At 38.8% G+C, this 15,271-nt stretch overlaps 1 protein-coding gene across 2 annotated transcripts; it reads right to left on the reverse strand.

Annotated features, from left to right (window-relative positions):
• Positions 1–12,668, reverse strand: LOC103036501 (interferon-induced protein 44-like). 2 transcript variants are annotated; one of them, XM_015601600.3, is made up of 8 exons: positions 12,581–12,668; positions 8,533–9,022; positions 8,381–8,435; positions 5,901–6,096; positions 3,662–3,814; positions 3,357–3,528; positions 956–1,056; positions 1–872 (listed from the first exon to the last, which is right to left on the reverse strand). In XM_015601600.3, exons 2-8 carry the CDS (start codon positions 9,014–9,016, stop codon positions 696–698), a joined length of 1,338 nt encoding a protein of 445 aa, XP_015457086.3. In that variant the 5' UTR covers positions 9,017–9,022; positions 12,581–12,668; the 3' UTR covers positions 1–695. The 2 variants fall into 2 exon arrangements, with proteins under 2 accessions (XP_015457086.3, XP_049338792.1); XM_049482835.1 differs by lacking the exon at positions 12,581–12,668 and adding an exon at positions 10,489–11,590.
• Between the last annotated feature and the right edge of the window lie 2,603 nt (positions 12,669–15,271).

The following is a 15,271-nucleotide window of genomic DNA, read 5'->3' on the forward strand; positions in this document are numbered from 1 at the left end:
ATAAAAAGCACTTTTTAAATGATTATTTGATGTATTAATATAAACAATTATAAATAAACACTTTTTCACACAGGGCTAGACTGGTTTGGAAAGTTTTTTTTCTTTAATAAATGAAATAATGTTTAAAAAGTGCTTTTTAAATTCACTCAGTTTTTTTGTCTTATATTTAGGTTTGTTTGATAATGTGAAAAATGTAAGTATGAGAAAAATGCAAAAACAAAAAAAGAGGGCATATACAGTACAGGCCAAAAGTTTGGACACTCCTTCTCATTTTCAATGCTTTTTCTTATTATTTTTATGACTATTTGCCTTTGTCTTCTTCACTCTGTGGTCCAGCTCACCCCAAACCATCTGGATTGGGTTCAGGTCTGGTGACTCTGGAGGTCATGTCTTTTTTTGTTAAGTACATAAAACTCCACGTGTTCATTCATAGTTTTGATGCCTTCAGTGAGAATCTACAATGTAAATATTCACATTGAATGAGTGTGTCTAAAACATTTGGCCTGTACTGTATATATAAGTTACTTTTTCCGTTTTTAGTTCTTTTTCTTTAATGCTAATTTTTTGACAGTGGGTTTTGTCCCATTTCCTGTTATTGACTAGACATTACAAGTGCTTAGATGGTCAAAATAAAATGAAAAAATGAGGGTGTTCTACAACATTTCACCAGTTGTGTATGTTAGCAAATCTGGGATCTATTCAGGCTCAGAGTAAATATCATCAAAGAAGCTTTCAGTGGCTCTGAGGATTTGTACAAATGAATTCAGCAGCAGAATGTCGACGTGAGGATCCAGCTCCAGCTCCTGGCAGTAGTTCTTTACTGGGACTACAGCAGAGAGAGACACTCCCAGATTTGTGCTGACCTCTTGTGCCTGCAGAAATAAAACTGTGGTTACAGGCTTTGTTGAACTTGTTGCACGTGTATAAGTATTTTTTTTGGAAGGCTGCAGCTCACCGTTTTGTACATGTAATGGCTGTGGTAGAGAGTCTTCAGGTCTGACGCCACAGAAGGACAGGCTTCATCTATCTTGGTGAGCAGAACCAGCTGTGAGATCCCTGTTAAAAAAAACAGTAGTAAATTATGTTACAATGCATTTTTAAATCATTTAAGAAGTGTTTTTTTATATTTAATCAGCTTATCTTTGTCTGATATTAAAGTTTGTGTGAGAATAAAAAAAAAAAACAACTAAGACAAACAAGCAAAAACTAAAGAAATCTGTAGGGGGGAATAATTTTTCACACCACACTTATTATGGCACAGAGGAATTTAGCCTCTGCTTTTAACCCTTCCATGCATTAAACACATACAGTATATATACACACACACACACCAGTAATAACACTCAGAAGACACACACAGTGATATCCTCGCTGCGGTGCCTAGGGAGCAGTGAGGGTCCCAGTGAGACCCACCAAACCCGAGTATCAGACCACAGTGCTCTAAACGCTGAGCCACCACTGCCTAATTCCAATCAAATTAATAGAGTCAGCTAGGGCTGGGGCGACGCGTCGACATAATCGACGTCATCGATTACAAAAATACATCGATTTGCATAACGTGCGTCGGCGCGTCGTAAACATGGCGGCGCCTGTGGAGAGCATTAGAGGTTAGATCGGGCCCAAAAATTCCAACTGGCTGTTTTCGGGCTGTTTTAATGAGCGAAATATGATCAGAATTATGTTAATTAACACGGTAACATAGAAGCATAGAACTATTATTTAATTAAAATGATTTTTAAGAACAGCTAAACACAGTTCTGCAGGTCAAACGCGGAGGAGTTCACGTGCGAGAGACAGAGAGAGAGAGAGAGAGAGAGAGAGAGATTTGCGTGTTCTGGTGAGAACTACTCACAGGTGAAGGTTCTCTTTGATCTCCTCGTGCTCCTATTCTAGTCCCATTCATAATTCTGCAGCTCCCTCAGTGTTTTCTGCCGTATTTTGCGGCTAGCGCGAGCGCTTACAACTGACACCGCGGACCGCGAGGTGCCGCCGCGTTTGTGCCGAATCCGACTCTCTGCTGAATCTGACTCCCGCTTCGCGGACAGAATCGGCACAACACCCCCGCTGTAGAACTGCGGTAGTGAAAACAGCGCTTATAAATAAATTAGTTTAGTTTCACTTTCAGTTTTCGTTATTTTCGTTATTTTTTTTTTAAATAAAAATATAATTAAAAAACAGACGCCTACATCTCGGACTATTTTCTGGAGCCCGGGTCATGTCTGGTTCGGGCAGAGAATCTAAGCTCTAGAGAGCTTGGACTCCGGAGAGCAATCTCCAGCTACAAAAAAACGCCAGCGGGCATCTAAAGTTTGGGAGCATTTCACGCAAAAGGGCAACAATGTGGTCCTCTGCCATATGTGCAAAAGGAGCACTTGAAGCGCAAACATCCAGGAGCACTATGTCAACAGGGTCACACAGTAAGTTACCGTTTACATCAGGGTCTCCGCGGGTGTCCTTAAAAAGACTTAAGACTGTCTACCAAAGGTTTTAAACCTGCCACAGGCAGAAATTATACAGTTTTGGTTTATATTTATATATATAGTTTCCAGAAACAGTAGCATTATTCATAAGTTCAGGTGTTTAGCTAAGCTAGCTGCCTTAAGTTATTTTAGCTAGCGCCGTCGGCGCTGCGGTGTCACACCGTATTCTGTCACCGTCGGAATTTTGTGACCAGTGCTCACGGTTATGAGCGTTCATTGGCAAAACGGAAGCTTTCTATACCTACACCTTACCCTCAGCCCTAAACTGAACCGTTTTGGCCAGTCGGGGTAAACATTAGAAACGAACACGTTTCGAATCGGCCAGTGCACCGGTCTGCTGAGAACTACTTGCCAGTGGTCACAAAATCTAGCGGTCACAGAAAACAACACACGGTTGTGGTGTATGGGAGCTTATCCATTTTTAGCGTTATAGATCTAAACAACGTGCTGTACATGTAAGTGATTATAAGTGTGGGGTTTGGTTTAGTAGGCTTGTTGTTGTTGTTGTTGTTATTATATATAAATATAGTAATTTATCGTTTGCTTTAAAACGTAAAATAATAATTATTTAAATATGTTTCTCAATGAATAGATTAGTCGACTAATCGAAAAAAATAATCGTTAGAATAATCGTTTAAAAAATAATCGTTAGGGACAGCCCTAGAGTCAGCAGAGTCACAGGAACATATTTCTGAGCATTTAAAAATCAGTAAAAGATCAGATCTGAATTGAAGCCCAATTGAATTACCAATATATAACATCAATGTGTGGAATAATGAAACAGACAGCATGCACATATTTATGTTTAAAATAAGCTTGTATATACTTTTTTTTACTTTAAACAGAAAATCAATGCATACATAAAAAAATAATTACCCATCTGGTTGGCTTTCCTGCGGAAGGCGGCCAACTTCTCAACCATTTTGTTAGAGAGGAGTTTGACTTTGCTCGCATCAAGCACATACGCCACAGTGTGGATCTTGTCCTTTAGTGCTGGTGCTTTGCAGAATGATGGAGATTCTGCTTGTAGAGGCATTGATGGGTTAAACTGAGGAGAAAAGGAAAAGAACAGATCATTAGTACAGACATGTCACAACATTATGAAAATGAAGAAAAAATGTGTTGCTGTATTTCTGTAAACACGTGTAAACATCTCCTGATTCAGCTCTCAGGTGACCTACCTGATACTTGTTCTGAATGTGACCTTTCAGAATGCTTGTGAAATCATCAATATCCAGTCCAGCATTTAAATTCTCCTCCAGGCCCATAGTGTCACACAGAACGATCGGCAGAGGCAAACCATTCCTGCCTGCTTTCACAGAGTAGGTCCGAAACTGTAAATCATAAATCATAATTAATGATTAGTAATTAATAAAAGTTTCATATGCAAACTTTATGTGCTTGTATTTACTCCATTGCATTCATTACTAGGTATTTTAGGCCTCGTGGTTACATATATAAATGTATAGCCTTTGTAGCATATCAGGGCTGTATTGTGGTGAACTTAGTTGTTTGCTACAAAGCTAATGGAGTTTTCCAGAAGAGTCAGTGACCTCTAAGAGAGAAAATTCCTTTTTCAAACATCTCATGATAGAGGGCAGCCCAATATCTAAAGCTGACTCTTGGCAAGGCTCACATGATACATACAGTGAGGAAAATAAGTATTTAAACACCCTGGGACTTTGCAAGTTCTCCCACTTAGAAATCATGGAGAGGTCTGAAATTTTCATCTTAGGTGCATGTTCACTGTGAGAAACATAATCTAAAACAAATCCAGAAATCACAATGTGTGATTTTTTACATAATTTATTTGTGTTACTTTTGCAAATAAGTATTTAAACACCTGTGAAAATCAATGATAATATTTGGTACAGTGGCCTTCGTTTGCAATTACAGGTCAAACGTTTCCTTTAGTTTTTCACCAGGTTTGAACACACTGCAGCAGGGATTTTGGCCCATTCCTCCTGCTTTGGGTCATTGTCATGTTGGAAGACCCAGCCACGACTCATCTTCAATGCTCTAACTGAGGGAAGGAGGTTGTTCCCCAAAATCTTGCAATACATGACCCCTGTCATCCTCTCCTTAAAACAGAGCAGTTGTCCTGTCCCATGCGCAGAAAAACACCTCTAAAGCATGATGCTTCCACCCACATGCTTCACAGTAGGGATGGTACTAATCATTCTTCACCCTCCAATTAAGACCAAAAAGTTCTGTTTTGGTCTCATCTCTCCCATGACTGGATCATCTAAATGATCATGGACAAACTTAAGACGGGCTGGAGGTGTGCTGATTTCGGTGCCATGCATGACTTTAAACTATGTTGTCTTAGTGTATAATCCACAGTAACCTTGGAAACAGTGGTGCAGCTCTCTTCAGGTCATTGAGTAGCTCCTCCCATGTAGTTCTGGGATGATTCCTCATCTTTCTTAGGACCATTGCTACGCTACGAATGACAGTTATGTTTAGCTTCTTCCATTTTCTAACAATTGCTCCAACAGTTAATCTTTTTTCACCAAGATGCTTGGCAGTTGCCCCGTTGCCCTTTCCAGCCTTGTGAAGATCTACAATTTAGTCTCTGGTGTCTTTGGACAGCTCTTTGGTCTTAGCCATGTTAGTAGTTGGAGTTTTACTGATTGTGTGGGATGGACAGGTGTCTTTATGCAGCTAACGACCTCAAACAGGTGCTTCTAATTTAGAATAATAAGTGAAGTGGAGATAGACTTTTTAGAAGTGGACTTACAGGTCTTTGAGGGCCAGAATTTTTGATAATTGGCAGATGTTCAAATACTTATTTGCAGAATTAACACACAAATAAATTATTATAAAAAAAAAAATTCTTTTTTTTTTGATTATGTCTCTCACAGTGGAAATTTCAGACCCCATCCATGATTTTTAAGCACCCAGGAGAAATCACATGAAAGTAATGAAACTTGGTGGATCGTCGTGCTAGACTGTCATGGAGTGACTCACAATGGCGGCAAGATGATCTTCTGTTACAAGTCCTGCTTTTGTCTTGGTGATTATGACACACAAATCTGTGTGAGAAGGCATTGTGGTCTGCACCAAGATCAGCAGTCTGCAGTCTATTGTTCCTGGTAACATTTATCTAATTATTTACGTATAATTGGTGGTATTTTAAGATTCTGGACTAGGCATGACAAACTGGGTTTCTTCCAGACAAGAGCTCTCCTTTAAATCTTTGATAATTAGATAATTTAGAGAGCTGATGGTCTGCACTGAACCTCTACGACCGATGTCAGATACATTCTCTGGACTATTTACACTAGCAGAAATATGAGACTTATAAGCAGACAAAGCACCACAAATAACACTTTTATATAATATTAGCTACTGAATTATGTGAATGTGATGGTAAATTACTTCCAAAGACAAAAGGCACAGACTTAGTAGGACATCTACCTGTGTGGTCAGACTGGTGCCGGCACAGCCTGTGTTGGCCTGGTTAGAGACGTAACCCTTGAACACAGAGTTAATGGAATTGAAGAAACTGGACTTCCCCGCTCCAACAGGTCCAACCAGCAGAACTCGAGCCTGTTTCACAGAACTCACTCCATGCTTCCAGCCTGTGATCATGTCCATCAGAGCCTTCCTCCTCCTTCAGAACCACAATCACAGTGCATTACCGTCAGTAATGAACAGTGCATTATTAAAACAGAAAGTCGGAAATGAAGTACATTACAGTACACACACTAGTCTGCATCTAATTGCTGCTATGTTTTCTCACTTTATGGAGTATCCTGAGACACCTGATTATTCATTGTTTCTTCTGAAATCAGTAATATTAAAAAAAAGATTCTCCTGCTTTTGTTTTGTCTTGCAACTTTTGAGGATCTGATAATTGTGAGAGAATTAGTGAGAGCCTTAGTGAAACCAAAAGTATTGAATGGAGCCCCACCATTCCAGAGAATACAGTTCCACTGTTCCAAAGCTAAATGTCGTCAGGCTTTCTATTCAATTTTAGTTTCATCAGTCCACAGCACCTTATTCCAAAATGAAGCTGGCTTGTCCAAATGTGCTTTAGCATACGTGACTCTGTTTGTGGTGCAGAAAAGGTTTCTTCTGCATTACTCTCCCACACAGCCTCTCCTTGTGTAAAGTGTGATGAATAGTTGAACGATGCACAGTGACACCATCTGCAGCAAGATGATGATATAGGTCTTTGGAGCTGGTCTGTGGGTCAACTATGACTGTTCTCACCATCCTTCTTCTCTGCTTATCTGAGATTTTTATTGGCCTGCCACTAGAACTGCAGTACTGTGTACTGTACTGGGACCCCTTCTCTTCTCCATATACACCACCTCTCTTGGTCAGGTTGTCCGCTCACACGGATTTTCCTACCATTGCTTTGCTGATGACACCCAGCTATACCTGTTGTTCTCACCTGAAGATCACTCAATCTCTGCACGAATATCACAGTGTCTCTCTGACATATCCTCATGGATGAAGGAGCATCACCTTCAATTAAATCTCTCAAAGACTGAACTTCTGGTTATACCAGCGAAACCATCTTTTCAACACAACTTCTCTATAAGTATCGACTCTCTCTCTCTCACACCGACAAAGGTTGCTAGGAACCTAGGTGTTATGGTTGATGACCAACTCTCCTTCACGCACCATGTGGCCTCAGTTGCTCGGTCCTGCCGCTTTGCACTCTATAACATCCGAAAAATTAGACCGTTCTTGACGCAACAGGCCACCCAACTCCTGGTGCAAGCGGTCGTCATCTCACGCCTCGACTACTGCAATGCCTTGCTAACTGGCCTCCCGGCCTGTGTAGTAAAACCACTCCAGATGATCCAGAACGCAGCAGCACGTCTGGTCTTCAACCAGCCAAAACGGGCACATGTCACCCCGCTGCTCATTGAGCTCCATTGGCTACCAGTTGATGCTCGCATCAAATTCAAAACTCTTACAATCGCCTACAAGGTGATGACAGAACAGGCTCCTTCCTACCTGCACTCGCTCCTGAAGGCTTACGCTACCTTCCGGCCGCTGCGCTTCTCCAATGAACGTCGCCTCGCTTTGCCAAACATTCACACAAAGCAATCCAGACTGTTCTCATAAAGAGTTCCCCAATGGTGGAACAAACTACCTTCCACTACCAGATCAGGAGAATCTCTCGCTATCTTTAAGAAACTTCTGAAGACAGAGCTCTTCAAAGAGCACTTACTCTCTTAACACCTCTAACACACTAACTACTTCTAACCTCATTTCCTTCTTCCCCTCCTTCACTCCTCTATCCTATTATTCCCCTTTGACCTCCTTTTATCCCTATCCAAAGTTGTTTTTACCTTTAAACTTATTTTACATTGTACTTGACTATTGTAAGTCGCTTTGGACAAAAGCGTCTGCCAAATGTAATGTAATGTAATGTAATGTAACTGTCCCTGTGGTCTTCCATTTCCTCACTGTGTTCCTCAGAGTGGAAACTGACAGCTGAAATCTCTGAGATAGCTTTTTGTATCCTTGCCCTAAACCATGATGATGAACAATCCTTTTTTTAGGTTATTTGAGAGTTGTGAGGCTCCCATGTTGCCGCTCTTCAGAGAAGATGCAAAGAGGAGAAAAACTTGCAGTTGGCACCTTGACCCTTTCTCATAATTGGATTCACTTGTTTATGTAGGTCAAGGGTCAATGAGCTTACCAAACAAATTTTGTGTTCCAATAATTAGAGGTAAAGGTATTTAAATCAATAAAACTATAAGGGTGCCCACATTTATGCACCTGCCAAAGGAACAATGAACTTAATTTCACTTCTCAAATATCACTGTGTTCATCTGCTATATTTGCTGATCCAAACAATCAATTATTTATAAAGGAAAATCCTGAACATTATTAGAGGTGCCCAACCTTTTTCATACCACTATAAATTTACTTACTCTGAATTCCACAAAACAGTTCTCCATGGTTTTTCCATAAGTGATCCATTACCCACTGAAGCAGAGAAACAAGTGGCATAAACATATGCATTCTTAAGTTTAGTATAACAAATATTTTTCACAAAAAATAAAATTAACATTTAAGCTCTTACCCTCCACTCTGTACACCTCACACTCAATCAGCTGTAAGTCATTGCCGTGCATCTCTACTGGATCAAAATTAAAAGTTCCAGGATTGCTGTAAACAGTGGGTGTATCATTATGAAGAAACACCAAGGAGTGAAAATATGGACCCGTTGATGTATCATAGGAAGAATACTGGCCAGCTGCACAGACCACACGCAGAGGGTCCTTCTTCATCTCTCGCTCATTAAAACTGAACAGAAAGGCGTTCTCATCAAGGATATTCTGGCCTGTCTGGGCGTAGTTTTTGCTGGTGTACGCTCCGAAGATATACCCAGAGATATTGTACGCTACTGTAACGGTCGGCCCCTGATTGTCACACTTTTGGTGGAACGCAGCCCCTGTGTATCCGTGAACACTGGCCTTAAACAGCAGGCTGAGTCTGGAACAGCTGAGCATGGAGCAGAGCTTCATCTCCTGCTGTTTGGACAATCTGGATGTGACTGCACTCATGATGGTCTGAAAGGCAGTAAACAATTGAGAATAAACAAGTAAACATACATTAACAAAAAACATTAACAGCAAAAGTATTTAACCCAAGTGGTTATTCTAGTTTTTTTGTGCCCAAGCCAGTTTTTTACATACTTGATAATGTGACTTTAAAAATCAGATTGTAGAATTAGTGCTGGACGATATGGCCAAAATTCATATCACAATATATTCCTTAAATTTCGGTCGATACGATATAATTTCGATATTGATATAAATACTTTGAAGGCCTCAGAAAACTGCTAAGAAGCCCTGCAATCCCTGCAGCACTGCGAATTTAAATTATTATATAACTGTGTATTTGCACTTTTTGTATTGCTGGCATCAGATACCCTCATTGTATGCACATCTATCTATCTATCTATCTATCTATCTATCTATCTAATGGAAATCTGTACCTACTACTGTCTGAAATTTTAATTTAAGACATTGAAACCTCCTTTCACAAAAACTGTAATACTTTAGAAATAAAAGTAGTCAAAATAAATGAATGCTCAATATTATTTGCATATAGCAAAATAATAACATGACATCCCTGTCAAACATAAGCCTATATAACTATTACCAATAAAAATAACTTTAAATTACAACAGAGGCAGAGCTTCTTATTCTTTGTGAACAAATTTAACAGATTAAAACAAGTGTTTCAACTAGGATATAGAATACAAGAAGCCTTTATATACGTAAAAGCAACAAGATTTTCCCGTCAAATAAACAAACCTACAGGCTTTATCAACTATGAATAACTTAGTTACAACATAAGCTATAAAAGTGCTTCAGTCAGTATAAGAAAAATATTGTATGTAGTGGAGTTGCTTGAAGTTGTGGAACAGATTAGATGTATTAACATTACCGCTGCTGGTCGGCTGCACTCTCCGGCACAATTTGCAGCAAAGCGGCAAGGGAGCGGACCCGCGGCCGGTCTCGAGGACCCGCGGCCGAGCGAGCGGACCCGCGAGCGTTCCCACGGCCGGCCTCGAGGATCCGGGGCCGACCGAATCGAGTCTACCTTAGCCTTGGATCCGCTCGTCCCGGCTCTGTTTGGCTCCAGCGCGAGACATATGTGCTGCGTAGCGAAGCGGACCCGAGCCTAGCCATTTTAACCTAGCCTTGCCTAGCCTAGCCTATTTGGCTACGTGCCTGTGTGGTTACGTCATCACGCACTGACGTAGCCCAGCTACGGGGGCTGAACGTGTTGAGCTCTGGGGCGAGCTGACGCCAGTAAAAAACGCCTGTCCGTGATTCTAATACATATCGATATACCACAAAACTGATATCACCGTTATTGAAACATTTCTTATCGCGATAAATACCGATATCGAATTATTGTCCAGGCCTATGTAGAATTATAATTCCCCTTTTGAGTGTTCTACTTGGGCATAGTGATTTAGGGGCATGGGGATTTAGCATTACTTTTAATTATCTGCTCCACTCACCACAGAGTTGCCTTTGTTCCTCTTTATGTTTCTTTGTTCCTCAAAAAAACTCTTCATTTGTGTGCACTCCACTTGCAACAGGAGTGAGTGGAGTCAGCTGGGGCCCGTTAGAGAGGTCAGGTCTCATCTACTGTCACTGAAAATCTGGACATTTCCACTATAATTTAGTTTGTCACTTGCCAAGCACTTGCCTGTCTGCCTGATGTCAAGCAAAACCTTTATTTAACCACCTAAGAGTTTTTCTTTATATTATTCTGAATTACACATGCTTAGATTTTGTTTACTTTGTAAGCTCCAAGTTTGCACAGATAATGACTGTATTACAATCTCCAAGACACTTAACTCTCAGCTAAAGGTGAATCCACCCAGCATCTACCCTTTTACCATATAATGACAAAGTTATGGGACTTTTTCATTGTCTCCTTATAGCTAAAGAATGCTGCACTAACTTGCAGATTATGTTTGTGTGGCTTCCTGCAATGAATGTGGATGTGGTTTCTGCCAGAGTCACTTAGCATGGACACTTCTAGCCAGACACTGCCAGTCACAATCTCTATCACCCACAGCACTGTCCACTTGGGGTGGTAATGCCTTCTATGGTGTTTTGGAGGTTGGAAGAGTCGCCAAAAACTGAACTCAAATAAGAGTAATAACACTTTATCAAGGGATCAGAGTGGTCCAGCGTACTAAGGCGCTGCCACTATGATCAGGAGATCGCCAGCACCAAACCAAAAATGCCGATAGTAAAGTTTCTCTTGAAACTAATTAATAAAAAAAAACAAATGTAAAGTAGTCATCTGAAAACCTAAATTAGGACTGATTTTCATGTCCTTCTGATTGGAAAAGAAAGCTATGAAAAGTGCATATGAATAAAGCAACAAAAAAGTGCACTGAATTAAAACCTGCTCACAAATGTAACAGGAGGACCAGAAATTAATATAATGGAGTAAAAGTGCAACAAAAAGTGATATCAAAAGTGAGAAGCACTGTCTTTTAACAGTACAAATTGCTTAAAAAGAGGGTAAAATTTACTTTAATTGAATTCAGTGGTCTCAAACTGTGGTGCAGGTACCACTGGTGGTACTTAAGGCACCCCAGGGGGTATACTAGATGACCTCAAAAAAAAAATATATATATATATATATATTAAGAATATCTTAATATATATATATTAAGAATAAAATCTATTAAGTTATCTCCTGTAATTTCCCTAACATTCAATTAGTATGTGTTTAGGTGATTTACCTGTATGTAAGCTGCACTTCAGTCCTTTTATCTTAGAACTACAGTTTTATAATTATTAACATCAGTTTCATTGGCCCTAGAGTAAAACCCTGAGGAACGCAACAATATCTGCCATATCAACCAACAGTCACCAACAGTTCACAACAGTTTCTGCATTACAGTTTATATTACACACAATAATATTCCCAACATTTTTTAATATCATGAACGATATGATACCCTGAAACATTGTTCCATATCACCCACCCCTAGTAATCACATCAGGGTACTACTTTTTCTGTTTTTAGCAAAAGAAAATTTCATATTGTTCTTATTTCTTATTATATATCTACTAGAGACATTTTGTTTGTGTGGGGTGTCGAGTGTGAGTGCAAAATTATGTTTTACATTTTGTTGTAGTATTGCATTCTTTATTTTTGTTTAATTCAGTGTTTTGTCATATTAAGTACCATAATGCTAACTTACAGACGGAAATGTGGGAAAGCTCCACACAAGAGGTTAAAATCTATTGGTAAAAAATGTGTGGATTACACTTCTATCTTACTGTGTATCAGCGTGTGTGTTGTATATGTGTTCCTGTGAAATGTGCTTGTATTTGATATTTGGAGGTTTTACTTTGAGAACCACTGATATAAAACATTACACAGCTACAGACAGAATCATAGACAGAAATAGTCACATAACACATATCTAAATCACCTAAATATGGACTGGATCCAAAAGTTCACTGTAAATATACATTAAAACATATTTTCTGGAACACTTGAGACTCATAATTACCCCCACATGTCTCTATGATATTGAATAACATTAATGTGTGATAATTAAGCACAGCTTGTGCTCCTACCTGAAGAACAGGAGGCAGCTTTGTCCGCGAGACGGAACTGGAGGAGAACCGAAACTGATCTCAGACTGGTTTCAGTTTCCTGTTAAACCGGTCTCGTTAAAGCTACAGAACTCCTCCCTTCCACCTTAAATGGTGCAGCAGTTACAAACTGGGGGGGGGGGGTACAGAATTTGCATTTAAGGTGGAACAGACGCTCCAAACCAGCGTGTCTGACTGTTGACACGCATTAAGAGTATTTTTAGGTCTTCAGCTCGCCGCACTCACGTTCTCTCCGAGCGCGTTCACGCCCCCTCGCGGCCGTTCCGCCCCACAGCAGCGCGCGTGTCTCGAGACTACACATGAAAATACAGCTCTAGAAGAAAAAAGGAGACGGTCACAAGCCATTAAACCAAGCTGAACTGCTTGATTGTTTTGCACCAGGAGTGGCGTGAAGTTATCCAAAAGCAGTGTGTAAGACTGGTGGAGGAGAACATGATGCCAAGATGCATGAAAACTGTGATTAAAAAACAGGGTTATTCCACCAAATATTGGTTTCTGAACTCTTAAAACTTTATGAATATTAACGGTTTCTTTGCATTATTTGAGGTCTGAAAGCTCTGCATCTTTTTTTTCAGCCATTTTTCATTTTCTGCAAATAAATGTTCTTAATGACAATATGTGTTTTATATAATTTGGGAGAAATGTCCTTAGTTTGTAGAATAAAACAACACTGTTCATTTTACTCAAACATAAACCTATGAAAAGCAAAATCTGAGAAACTGATACAGAAACTGAAGTATTCTCTTATTTTTTTCCTGAGATGTACAATAAAGCTACACATAAAGTTTTAAACCCTACTTTAAATAAACAATACACATTCATTGTGCTGCACATACTAACAGCCTAGTACAATAAAATACAAACAATTTTGGATATTTTAATCCATAAAAATCTAGACCCATTTATAAATGTTGATACCAAATTCAAAATTGTATCAGATAAATTTAATGAGCAGCTGATTTATGTTTGTTTCATATTGTGGGTTATGACTGTAAATATTTAAATGCTAAAATCCTGATTTAAGACAAATGACGCAACAACAATAGTTGTTCCAATAGTTATATGGAACATTAACATTTCTTTAAAGATTTAAATTGTTTAAGTGGTTGGAACAGATCTCTAGAAGTTAAAGTACACTTTTAAGAAGAGCTAGTTTTATCTTCAGCTCTGATCCAGCATCTCTATATTCTGTAAATAAGGTGGTGAATAAACACACATTCACACACTGTTCTGTGATGATCTCATTTGGAGACTTAATGAATTAGTGTAAAGGACAGAGCGCTGTAATAAATGTACACATATTTTATGTGTCTGTCACACTTAAGTTACACTTAATTTACTTAAGTCCTATCTTAACCTCACCACTCTCACACACCACCAACAGAACTCTGATTGTGCAACTGGTTCTGTTCAGGCTGATGAGAACTGTGGTGCTTTTCAGTAAACCAGGCCATGTTTGCACAACTTTTATTGGAACAGAGGATTTATCACTCCCTCTCTCCCCGGTTATATTAGTTCTCAGTGAATGGAGCTAAACAGCTTTCCACTTAGCCGGGATATTCCTTTAATTTTGGAAAGTAAAGTGATGTATAAAGAAATTGTATATCTCCATTTTTTTACAACAAAAAGTTTTGGGCAGTTGATTCGTGAGCATTAATTACACCCAGTATTCGGAGTTACAGAATACGTGTAAACATTTCAAACTGGATAGACTGGTACAATTTTCAATATAAAAGTATTAAACATTTATAAAACATAATTTTGCTCCATAATGTTTTGCTCCATGATTTTCGTTCCATATGAACCCATTTATTTCAGACTTACTCGAGAGCGCCCTCTGATGGCCTGAGAAACTCAGAACTGATTCTGGATTTATTTGATTAACTGGGTATTATTTGCTGCAGCTGCTTATTAGTAGGATGATCATTTATACCAGGTGTTTTGGAGCAGAAAAACACCTGAAACATGTAGGATCATTGATCCCAGGATTAGAGATGAGAACAGCATAATGTTAAGCTTATTTATATTTTTAAAATGTAAAAAATGTATCCATACAAAGATTGCTCCGTACATTCCCAACATCAAACTCTGTTCTACCCCTAATACCCCTAACTGCACAGAGGCATGTCTGTAGTATTATATGACCAAAAACAATCTGAGAAACTATTAAAGTAAGAACAAAACACAAAAGTACAAAAGAAAGAAAACTGTCTATTTTATTTATTGTACGTAAGCCACTAAAAAGAGAGATCAATAATAATCTTTTTTGTGCCATTTACTCACAAAGGCAGGACATCAAAAACATGTTAACTGGAGATCATTTTAAAGAGAGCAAAAATTAAGTTAAACACTATTTTTTGTATTTAAAGAATCATAACCAAGTTCTATTTTCACTTCAAAAAATCATTTAATTGTCAAAAACTAAACAACATAATTTTTTTTAAAGTTTAAATTGAGATGCATGTGCTAATATTAAAAAATAAAATCTGCTAATAAGTTAAGCTATTTTTTCTTATCAAGATTTCTGAAAATAAGCAATCACAAAGTCTCAAAATAAGTAAAGTAAGACTTAAATCAAGCCAAAATCACTGATGGTTTAAATCTGGCCAAAAGGAGCAGAACAACTTGAAGTGTGCCTTTCTGTGCTTATTT

This window comes from Astyanax mexicanus, chromosome 8 (assembly GCF_023375975.1).
Source record: "Astyanax mexicanus isolate ESR-SI-001 chromosome 8, AstMex3_surface, whole genome shotgun sequence".
In the NCBI taxonomy this organism is placed as follows: Eukaryota; Metazoa; Chordata; class Actinopteri; order Characiformes; family Acestrorhamphidae; genus Astyanax; species Astyanax mexicanus.

What these genes read in the sequence shown, in the direction of transcription:
- LOC103036501 (XM_049482835.1), bottom strand. Translation starts at nt 10,545, where the DNA reads ATGAAGAGTTTTTTTGAGGAACAAAGAAACATAAAGAGGAACAAAGGC. An exon ending in GCACCAGTCTGACCACACAG is followed by an intron (nt 3,815 to 5,900) that starts GTAGATGTCCTA and finishes TATGATTTACAG; the next exon opens with TTTCGGACCTACTCTGTGAA. An exon ending in GCCATTACATGTACAAAACG is followed by an intron (nt 873 to 955) that starts GTGAGCTGCAGC and finishes TTATTTCTGCAG; the next exon opens with GCACAAGAGGTCAGCACAAA.